The sequence below is a fragment of the Sinocyclocheilus anshuiensis genome, unplaced genomic scaffold (assembly GCF_001515605.1).
Source record: "Sinocyclocheilus anshuiensis isolate Anshui unplaced genomic scaffold, SAMN03320099.WGS_v1.1 scaffold1885, whole genome shotgun sequence".
Classification (NCBI taxonomy): domain Eukaryota; kingdom Metazoa; phylum Chordata; class Actinopteri; order Cypriniformes; family Cyprinidae; genus Sinocyclocheilus; species Sinocyclocheilus anshuiensis.
Genome location: NW_015542322.1, coordinates 1 through 11,604, shown reverse-complemented (window position 1 = coordinate 11,604; position 11,604 = coordinate 1). Strand labels below are relative to the sequence as shown.

The window sequence follows — 11,604 nt, the reverse complement described above, 5'->3', positions numbered from 1 at the left end:
TTATAAAGCTTTTATTCAAGAGTCACATTTAAGTATTTTGATATATCATTGGAACACAAAATCTTATGGTGGTGACATCTGACGGTGTTGACAAATTTGGCATTTCTTTCACAAAACCAATGGAGTTCATGTAGTAGCCATTTTCTTTTTTTCTGTTGATGCTAGATGCTAATGGAACCTGCTTCAGGAGAATAAAATTATCTAAATATTTCAAATAATTTCCTCAGAAATTGGAAGATGGTGTTGACATATCATGGCTGTGACACAGGAAATATTAACATTAGGATTTAAAATATTCTAAAACTTAGCAGAGCCTGTCTGACACTGATGTACTCTGCAGAGGTGAACTGTGGCAAGGGGGTCCTTTAGAGTGACAGCTGCCCCTGATATTCCCTGATTTTATTACATTTTATTGAATGTCTGACAGTGTTGACAAAAAGTGGGGACGCAACTTTAAAATCTTATGAAACATAGATGTGTCATTAAAAAAACAACCTTGCTTTGATAGGAGATATTATTAAGTGTTGCTTTTGATAAAACAAGCTCATCATTAAAAAAACATTTTTATCCATTTTATTGCATATGAATGATTGAACCCTTCTCTGTGGACACACTGTTTTAGATGTAGTGAGAGGACATTAAGAAACACAGATTTGGTATAATAATGAGAAAATTAATTTGAAGGTGATAATTGTGTTAAATACATTCTATTATTAATCCCTCATGACATTTAAAATTGAAAATATTTTTATTTTTTAAAGCTAATAGCAGTTACCATTGCTGGACCTGTTTTGTCCCACGTCTGAAGAATGACTGATTTACGCAAAGTGTCACTGAATTCCCACTTGTTAAGCCTCTTTAAATATAGCAAGTCTGTGGGAGAGAACTGAACAAATGTGCATTACAGAACCTGAGTGTGAACAGTTTCGAGCAGCTGTGTGTAAACTTTGTCAATGAGCAGCTGCAACAATTTGTGAACAAAGCCTTAGTGGCCCAAGAGCAGGTCAGTGTGTGTCCTCAGCCATCATATTGACAATTTATTCTCACAATTTTCCTAGTGTAGAGGCCTATTATGAAAATATTAACACCTTGAGGAGACTCTTTACCATTTGGACTTGATGGGAACATGTTTATTAATCTATATCTTCCAATTCCAATGGGACCAGCAATTGTAATTCTTGAGATACCATACCATAAATGTGGCTTCTCGGATACGTTTTTTTTTTGGCCTGGAAATAATTAATACTTTAGGGGACTGAAAAAATAAATAAAACAAGTGGTTGGCTTTATGTGTTTTTTGTTAGGAGGAATACAGCGCAGAGCAGACCTCGTGGTATCCAATAATTCTGGAAGACTCTAATGGCTGTCTGGATCTCATCTCAGCACGGCCATGTGAAATCCTTCGCATCCTGGATGACCAGACTTGCCTTCCTCAAGTAACTTCCCATTTCAGCTTTAAACCAGACATTTGAGTGAATTTAAAGTCAACATTCTTTTGAATAATCTTATATTGCAGCTCATTTATGGATTTGGAAGTCTTCTTCTACTTTAATGTGATGTTTAAATATCATAAAACTTGAATTTCCACCAATATGACCTAGTGTTGATTCAAATGCAAATTATACTACAATGGATTTATGGGCTGCCTTTGTCTTTTTTGCCTTTCTCTTTTCTTTGGCTCTCTCCTTCTTTTTCGTCCCAGGCTACAGACCACATGTTCTTGCAGAAATGTCACTATCACCATGGCAACAGTCCCTACTACACCAAGCCCAAAATTCCTCTGCCAGTGTTCACAATATATCACTATGCAGGGGCTGTCACGTACCAGGCAAGCCTGATCTGAGCGTTCACAAAATGTTTTATTCATGAAAGATGATTGTTCTGACAGCTTACCCAAGAATCGTTTGATTTCCATGGCTAAAATACTTTTTTGGCAAACATTTTGGCTAAAATTACATTTTTTTCCCCTTGCAAGGTGCACAACTTTCTAAATAAAAATCACGACCAGTTTCGCCCAGAAGTATTAGAGCTTTTTGCCCGCAGTCGTTTACAGATAAATTCATCTCATGTTCATGGAAGCTCACTTCAGACTCTCCTCAGTGATTTGTGATGTGTCTAGATTGCAAAGAAACACAATAATGTGTCCACTATTATATATTCATGAGACTGTCAACACACCCAGACAAAACAAAAGAGTTAGCAACAACCCATATCATTTATGCAAGCTTTAGGTCTCATTAAGTTTTGAAGGACCAATGTTTGGTAACAAATACCTGTAACAAGTAATTGGAGTGTGTTTTCTTGTCTGTGTAGATGGTGTCGGGTCTCTTCCGGAAGGTTCAAGAGCGTTACGTCCAACAGAAAGAGCTAGGAAGAGCAAGGGGTTACCGGAACCAAATGTCAACAGCTGCTCATTTCCAGCAGTCACTTATAGAGCTCACCACTCGTTTGGAGAGGTCAACAAATGTCACAGTTTTTTTATTCTGCTATATTTTGTATAAATGGACTGCTTTGTGTTTTATACACAGGGCATTTGGTATTGCCATTTGGTGTATATAGTAGGCTAGATATGTATAGATAATTTAATTCTGTTTTTTTTTTAGGTGTAAAACTACATTTATACGATGCTTTAAGCCAAACTATGTTAAGGTAATTTCAGCTGACACTATTTGTAATTTACATATAGTCTCTCTGGTTGTGAACAATTATGTTTAGAGTAAGCAAGCACAAATGTATTGGTGGACCTCACTTTGGTGTTTTTGTGTGGTTTCAGCTTCCAGGCATATTTGATGTAGATTACATTACCACACAGCTTAGGCATGGAGGGATACTGGGGACCATTCACATACGAAAAGAAGGATTTCCTATTTGCATTCATTTCGCTCTGTTCATGGAGAGGTAACACACTACAGCAGAAACTAGGACATTCAAATACATTATTAGTGGTATAACAATCATACATTGTTTTCATAAGTGTGTGTGTGTGTGTGTGTTTGTATGCGTGTGCGTGTGTGTTTGTAATTATATCTATTCCATGCCTGAAAATAAAATTTTTATTTTTATGTATAAATTTTTATTGATATTTTATTGTCCTCCTTTTTTATTTATTTATGCACACACACACACACTAAAAATCACGGACAATTCATGTAATTCCATTGGTCAAAATGTGCATGGAGAAAAAAAAAATATATATAAAAAAATATATATATATACATATATACATATATATATATATATATATGTGTGTGTGTGTGTGTGTGTGACCCTGGACCACAAAACCAGTCATAAGGGTCAATTTTTCTAAATCTTATCTGAAAGCTGAATAAATAAGCTTTGCATTGATGCATTGCATACACACACACATATACATATATATATATATATATATATATATATATACATACACACACACACACACCTATACTAACAATCATGGAAAATTCATGTAATTCCATTGGTCAAAATTGTGTGTGAACCCTGAGTATAAGTACATCATAAAATCTCCACTATCTTTATAGTTGAGTTTCAACCACATTTTTCTAGCACTTTTTATGTCTAATTTCAGGTATGGTGTATTATTGGCCCAGAGACCTGCACACCAGTCTTGTAAAGAGCAAGTAGTGCCTTTACTGGAGACTACAGGAGCAGAGGAAGGCCAGTACCAACTAGGACTCACTAAAGTACAGTAACATAACTCTTTACCACAGCCTGGGTTATTTGACTCATTCATTTACTACATTAACACTAAAGATCCCACCCTCTAATGATTTCCTTTAATGTGAACACACACAGGTGTTTATGAAGGAGAGTCTGTATCAGCGGGTGGAGGAAAAATGGAGTAGCACCCAAACATGGGCTGCAGTCACCATCCAGAGGAACATTCGCGGCTTCATCTGCCGGAGAAACTTCCGTTTCTTTAAACAGAAGGCTATCGTCATTCAGTCCCACATCAGGGGCCACCAGGCTCGGTATGTGCAGCGATTTCATATTTGATAAACCTTGAGAGCATGATAAAAACAGAAGAGAATCGAATGTGATTCTGAATGTGAAGCAGTGGCGCACTCTTTCTGTTACAGGAAGTACTACAAGAAATTAAAGCAGGCCTTCACTCAGTTCAGGGCAGCTATGATGATCACCAGAGACACCATCAAGAAACGTCATTGGAGGGTGAGAGCTTTCATTTCTCCCCTTATATCTAGCTCTTTCAATCCTTTGCCCCGTGTGCCTGTGGCTTCTTCTTGGCTTAATTTGCATATATATAAATTCTCACACTTCATTATATTAGCTGTTTACCTATATGGTCCATTGCTAGGTAACTAAGGCCATGTTATTAATATGTGAAAGCTAATATGAAGCAATAAATTCCAGCCTCACTCCTCCCATTCTAAATAATGGATTGTTATAGTAATCATTATATTAATTCATGCCAAACGCTTTTATATTTTATCTAATGCAATGACAGTCAAATACATTTTCAAGTTAGTCATACAAGCCACTGAATATTGATTACTGTTTCCTTACATTACATGTAAGGTCATAGTGTGAACTTGCATCAGAAATCATGAGACTTATAATATATTTTACTCTTTGGAAGGACTTTGGGCCGTTTGTGTGCTGAGTGAATTTATGAGATTGTGAAATTCAATCTATGGCTCTAAAAAAATGGCACCCATTGTTTCCTATTATTCAACCTCTATAAGAAAACGAAATACAATTTCATTTCAAATTAAATAAAAAGCATGGTGGTTTTCATAAAAATTTTTTGTTATCAATTTCTTGTAAAAAAAAAAAACAATACACAATGCAAAAAAAAAAAATCAATTTTAATGCAGTTATGTTTATTCTCTGATTCATGTGGCGTGTTTGGTCTCTCTAGTGCGTCATGGGCTGTTTAAGAGTGTGTACACATGTAAGAAATGTCAGAGTTAGGTGAGGTGAGCTCCACCTGCCCGCCTGCCTGCCCTTTCTCTCTCATTCCTGCAAAGACCCACCTAAGCACCACTTCTCTTGTGTTTGGATTTCAACTCATTTCATCAGTTAAAGAGCACTTTTCATGGGGACGGCTACGTTTGTTTTAATATCATCCTAGGTAGGTAGTGTTTAATATTTATCCATATTACACATGCTAATAGCAAACAGACAGATTAATGATACAGAGAGAAATTAGGGCGGAAAATAAGAAATAGATTGTATCAGTTATGTAAGACAGTGTTTCCCAACCTTTACATGGGCCGTGAGCGACTGAGCGGAGCGCACACATGCATAGAGCGGGATAATACGCAGAGCGTCACACCACGTGAAAGTGAATCCTGAGCGGTGAACTCATTTTCGGCAGCCGGAATTTCAGTGCATCTGTAATTGTTGGCGACATCAGAAATTGATATTATATAATAGCTGCTTTTATGAACATTTTAGCAATTTCAAAATATTTAAAAAAAGATTTTTTACACGGCACCCCTGCTCTCAACAGACGGCACCCCGGTTGGGAAACACTGATGTAAGACTTTAAGGTTTGTTGAATGTGGTGTAATGTGTTAGAAAAAGCTTTTAAATTCTAAAAGGTTCTGGCTTTTTTGGGGGGGGGTGGATTTACACTACCAGTCAAAAGTGTTATACTTAAAAAATGTTATTCTTATAATGATATACGTACACATTCTTTATTATTACTGTTTTCAATATTGTAGAATAATATTAAAGTTTTTTAAAGTATTACATAACACAAATGGAAATATGGGAATCATGTTCAAATGTTTTCGAGATTCCTCAAAATCTAGATGGTTACTCTGGACGCTCTCTCAGCCTTCATGAGGTGCATCATGGGATGATTTTAAATGGTTCCCTTGTATGCCCTAGTAAAAAAGTAATATATCTAAAATACATTTATTTCATACTTAGTTCAACTCTATTAACATATTTACTGACATATCTTAAAAGTAGGCCATCATCTGTCAGTGCTATTATTGAATGTTTGATCGGTTTCCATCTATATAATGACTATGAAATTAGAGCTGTTCCTGCATTAAAGGTTGTTCATGGCACACTGTTCTGAGGTTACTCAACTACACTTTAATGGGATATGTTTAAATGCTCATTATATTGATGATCACATCTATTGCTCTTTTTGCTGTATAATATTATATTATAATATTATTACTATTTAAAATGTCTACTTAATACATAGTGCAGTTGCATTTATAATCTCATCTTTTGCCACAATAACACAAGGAAATTTGATTAATAATATTAAGTACTATTACAATTCATGAAACTATTCACTTACCTCTGTACCTGTTTAAATGACCACATCCATACATTTATAGCATATGTGTTCGTTTATGTTTTTTTTTCTTCTCTCCTTTTCTTCTCCTGTATGTGTGTATATATCTGTCACTGCTCTCAGCTGTTGTGTAGGTCATTACATCAAGTTGTTGCTGTTAATCTGTTTCATTCTGCTCAATAATAATAATAATAATAATAAACATATTTACTGGCAGATAACTTGAGACTTACTGATATAAAAATTATAATTAAACTTTATTTGGGGTACTACTTGTACACAATGCACATTTCTTAATATTAAGTCTAAAATGTGTTTTAATGTCACTTTTGATGATGATTGTATGATTTTTGAATAATATTGGTCTTTAAATGCAAAATATTTAAAGTGTACCTGAAGTATACTTGCAATAGTTTCACTTTAGCACAATCAAATATACTAAGTAATTGGACTTCAGCACTACTTCTGCACAATTAAAGTGCATTAAGTACACAATTAGTTGTTCCAATTTAGCAGACTTTAAGTATACCAGTTTAGTATACTAAACGTACAATTGCAGGGTATTTTATTAAGTACATAAATATGTAAATGTGTATGTAGTATACTTAGCATGAAATAAATGTATTTCAAATACATTTAAGTATATTTATTTTTCTGGACATTTAATGACTGCTTTTCCCTCAGGTCTGTTAAAAAGAATATGAATAAAAATGTTAGTTTTGTAAACAAATTCATTCAAATACAAATTTATATTTATGAACAAAAATATGTTAATCAGAAACTTAATCAGTCTAAACTTTTGACTGGTAGTGAGTTATATTTAAATGATCCACTAAGTTATATAACCTGCTGCTTTCAGTTCTGTTTCCTTGTTACCCCTCATTGTTCTATACAGTTTGGACTATGTCCTCACTCTGCTGTCAAATCACTTTGTAGTAATTGTTATGCATTTGTGGTAAGACTGGTTTGTGACGTGATTCTCATTCAGTGGGTTTAACAGCTTTGTGTATATTTTGTATGATAGTATTTTTGCTTGTCCAATAAAGAATAAAAAATTTTTGCTTGTCCAATAAAGAAGAAAAATTAAATTGTTTAATATAAAAATAGTTCACTGGAACAGGCAAACACCAGGTATCTGGTGGCCATACTCCAGAATACTCTCAGATTTGTTTCTACAGTATGTAAAAATCAATAGGCTTATTTTCTGCACTCTGTTTTCTGGCAACAATGATACACAGAACAGAAAAGGCCAATCAAACACAATGATAATACTAAATGATAAGATAAAAAATGGGTTTGGTGACTCAAATTTCATGTAATTCTTTTGTTTGGGGAGGAGCGAGTCAAGGGAGGGTCTTCCTAGGATATAAAAGAAGGCCAGCTGCTAAGAATAGTCCTGTTTACTTTTGCATACGATGCCGTGGACAGGTAATAGAATAAATGAGTGGAATAGCTTTACAAAATAAATGTCCAATGGTTCAGTCAAGAAGGAATGAAACACTACAATATGCAAATGATTTTTTAATCATTTTTTAAAAAGTTTTTTTTTTTTTACGTTAGATTGTGTTTTTGATTGTATTTTGATTTGATCAGGAACATACTGATAGAACAAGAGTGAAGCAAGCAGCAAAACCTACATCTGCCTCTTCAGAGATGGTGAGACACTCTGAATCTTTTCATTTTTATAGATTTTTTATTTTCTTTTGTTTTGACTTGTGTGCTCAAGGTCTCTGAGCATCTGATTTTTATGGACTTGGACATAATTTAACCGGTCACTTCAGAGTTAAACGTTAATTTTGAACAACACAAAAGAATGAAATACTATATTTTACCTGAAGGATGTGGGAATATTGGAGATCCCGGCAGACCTGTCGGCCAGATTACGCAGTGCAGCAGGTGAGTTCCTTGATACTTGATAACCAATTAAAAGTGCTGAGATTACACTTTAAACTGAAGTATAAATACTGTGTAATTTTACTCAATTAAAAATCTAAGTAATAGGTCAAACACACTTGAGTGAAAGTACTATAAAAGGGTTTCCATATTTATTTGTAAAAGTGCTTAAAAGTGAAATGGGAACTTTTTTCTTAGCTTTTCAAAATTGACAGATAAAATCAAGAGACGGTGGACTTTTTTTTTGTCATCAAAGTAACTTTGATTAACAGCAACTTGTTCACAATTTTTTTTCAATGGTTTGGCCATGTGAAACTGTTAAACTGAACTCAAGATCCTCAACGGTGTTTTTAATTCACCAGCAGCTGATTTTGTTTAAATTTGACAAAACTCTACAGTTCAAAAAAGTCTGTAATGCTCACCAAAGCTGCTTTTATTTAATCACAATTACAGTAAAACAGTACAACTATGAAATATTATTACAGTTGAAAATAACCGTTTTCTATTTTAAAATGTAACTTATTACTGTGATGCAAAGCTGAATTTTCAGCATCATTACTCCAGCCTTCAGTTTCACATGATCCTTAAGAAAAAATTAAAATGTGCTGATTTGCTGCTCAAGAAACATTTATTATTATTATTATCAATGATGAAAATACTGTGTAATTTTACTCACTTAAAAATCTAAGTAATAGGTCAAACACACTTGAGTGAAAGTACTATAAAAGGGTTTCCATATTTATTTGTAAAAGTGCTTAAAAGTGAAATGTGAACTTTTTTCTTAGCTTTTCAAAATTGACAGATAAAATCAAGAGACAGTGGACTTTTTTTTTGTCATCAAAGTAACTTTGATTAACAGCAACCACACATTGCATTACACCAAATACACCAAATAATGTTCTTTTTAGCAACGTCATATGACCCATATGAAGTAATTGTATTGCTTTGGGTAAAAACTGTGCCCATATTTGTATTCACATTTACAATGATGGCTTTCAGGACGTCCTCAAGGGTCAGGAGCAACAGAAGTAGCTCTGCCACAGGTCAAAGCAGACCACAACCTCTCATTGCCCCAAGACATTGACAGACACCCTTTCTCCCAATATGCCAAAACAGTCCTGAAGGTAGAACTTAAAAAACGTCCTACCTAGTTTTGTGGTCTTCCGCTTCACAAGCAATTTCCATACCTGTGAATCGATTTCATCCATTTTTTACAGCAGTTATCTGTTTTCCTTTCCATTAGGATGGATGGTGCCACCCGCAGGGTTTTCCGCTTCAGAAGCCTCTGACGTCTCTGGATCCTGATGATGCCCGCACAGCTCTAGAAATCTACAAACTGGTCAGTACAGAACCTAAAAACATAGTGACGTGTTTTGCGTAAATGGATATTTTACAACAGAAATTCGAAAAAAAAAAACATTTTTTTTTACTGAAATGTTGGGTATGAAATCTTGGATTTTGAATGAATCCTTCCTCATCTACGTTCTCCTTTAGATCCTGCGTTTCACAGGTGACTCTGATCTGACAGGATGGCAGGAACAGATCTTAGGGAACTATATTGTGGAGAAGAGCCAATTACGGCCCAGCATCAGAGATGAGATTCTAGCACAACTGGTGTACCGCACTTGGGATGGGGATAATGAAGAGAGTGCCCTGCGGGGCTGGTTGCTCCTGGCCTGCTGTCTGAGTGCCTTCACACCCTCTCCTGCCTTGGAGAAACCCCTGCTCAAGTACGTCTTTAGTTATAGTATTACAAACTTAAAAGAGGGGTCTTTAGAACAGGAAGAGAGTGGACTGATATAACATTGCCATTGGGCAATTATTCCATTTTTAATTTTCTAAATAAACTATACAGATTATTAAATTGCATATTGATCAATAGATAAATAAGGCCGGATAGTGTTTCTGTACAGCTATTGGTTGTCTTCAGAATTAAAAATAATATTTATTATGATTGTCAGGTATGTGTCCGACCGAGGTCCAGGGGAGTATCGCTCTCTGTGCCAGCACAAGCTCCTCACATCCCTCCAGCTCCCCTCCCCTGCCTGCAGACGACACCCTCCGAATCAACTCGAGTGGACAGCAAATCAGAGAAAAGGAAAGATGGTGGTGGAAGTTAAAACTTTCAATGGTGAGGGCTGTAGCTTTCTTAGAAAACTGAGCTGATGAGCTGTACCTGATTATCAGCAAAAAATATTGGATTCCCAGTTTCACTGTTCATTCCAGGAGAATCAATTATTCTTAATATGTTGGAGTATAAATGTTTTATTAAAGTATGGTGTTTATTTGATGTTGACCTTTTTTTATTTTTCAGAGGAAAGGTTAACTTTGGAGGTGGAGTCTTGGACCACAGGAGAACAGTTGACCTCTTGGCTTCTTAGCTACAGGTAGCTAATAGATAAATATGTCTGTTTTTGTGGATGAATCTTGCAAAAAAAAAAAAAATCATCCAGGTTATATTTATCTTAAAATATTTTTAACATGAAAAAAAATCTTGTTCATGAAAATTGGGCAAGTTTTTTTCATTTCTATAATGCAACAAAATTATATGTATGTCTGTATGTATTTATTTATTTAAAATAGCATTAATAAAAGTTCCTTTCTGTCCTAAAACTCATAAATAAAGCTTTAAAAAAATAATAATAATAAAAGTTCCTTTCTAGCTTTCTAGGTTATTTTGTGACATATTTGACCCCAAAATCTAAAGAAAAAAGGAAAAATATTTATACTATTTAAATTAAATGATTATATATTAAATCATTATGTTTTATATATATATATATATATATATATATATATAAAACACAGTGATTTGATATATAGATATATATATATATATTCTCCATGTAAAACTGTATGTGAACCTAAAATCAAGATGCTGAAAGGCATTCCTTGACTTTTTTAAATTAATCAGTAGCTGATTTTGTTGACATTTGAATATACACCACTGTTCAAAAGTTTGGGATTAGTAAGATTGTTTAATATTTAATATCATTACGTTAACTAAATTATAATGTACTATAAAAATGTTATATGTTTAATAATTACTCAGGGTTCCCACGCTTCTTGAAAGTACTTGAAAGTACTTGAATTTCAGACATATGGATTCAAGGCCTGGAAAGTACTTGAAAACAAACATAGGTCCTTGAAAGTGCTTGAATTAAATTTGAAATAAATTTTGTTTATGGCGCTATTTCAAAAATTGTCCTATATGTTCTGTCAAAGAACGAAACGGCACTAATGATTGGGGGTGGAGATGGGGTAACGCGGAAAAAAACTTAGCGTGTGTGTTGATGCGCAGCCTAGAGCCCTGAGCGGGAGTTTTCTTAAGCCCGCTCCAGCTGAATTTCTGACTATTACCGCCTGCTCCCACAACGTGTGTGTCCCGCTCCCGCGAACATTCTAATATTGTATATACTATGGGCTTACAT

The 11,604-nt window shown here is 34.6% G+C and overlaps 1 protein-coding gene across 1 annotated transcript; it reads left to right on the top strand.

Moving 5' to 3' along the window:
• Nucleotides 1-5,026: 5,026 nt before the first annotated feature.
• On the top strand, nucleotides 5,027-10,560 carry LOC107690948 (unconventional myosin-XVB-like; the record flags this gene model as incomplete). Its single annotated transcript, XM_016489388.1, has 8 exons — nucleotides 5,027-5,092; nucleotides 7,874-7,936; nucleotides 8,119-8,176; nucleotides 9,173-9,297; nucleotides 9,417-9,512; nucleotides 9,668-9,903; nucleotides 10,135-10,304; nucleotides 10,488-10,560. Coding segments are annotated over exons 2-8 (761 nt in total), but the record flags the coding sequence as incomplete, so codon positions are not given.
• Nucleotides 10,561-11,604: the final 1,044 nt, after the last annotated feature.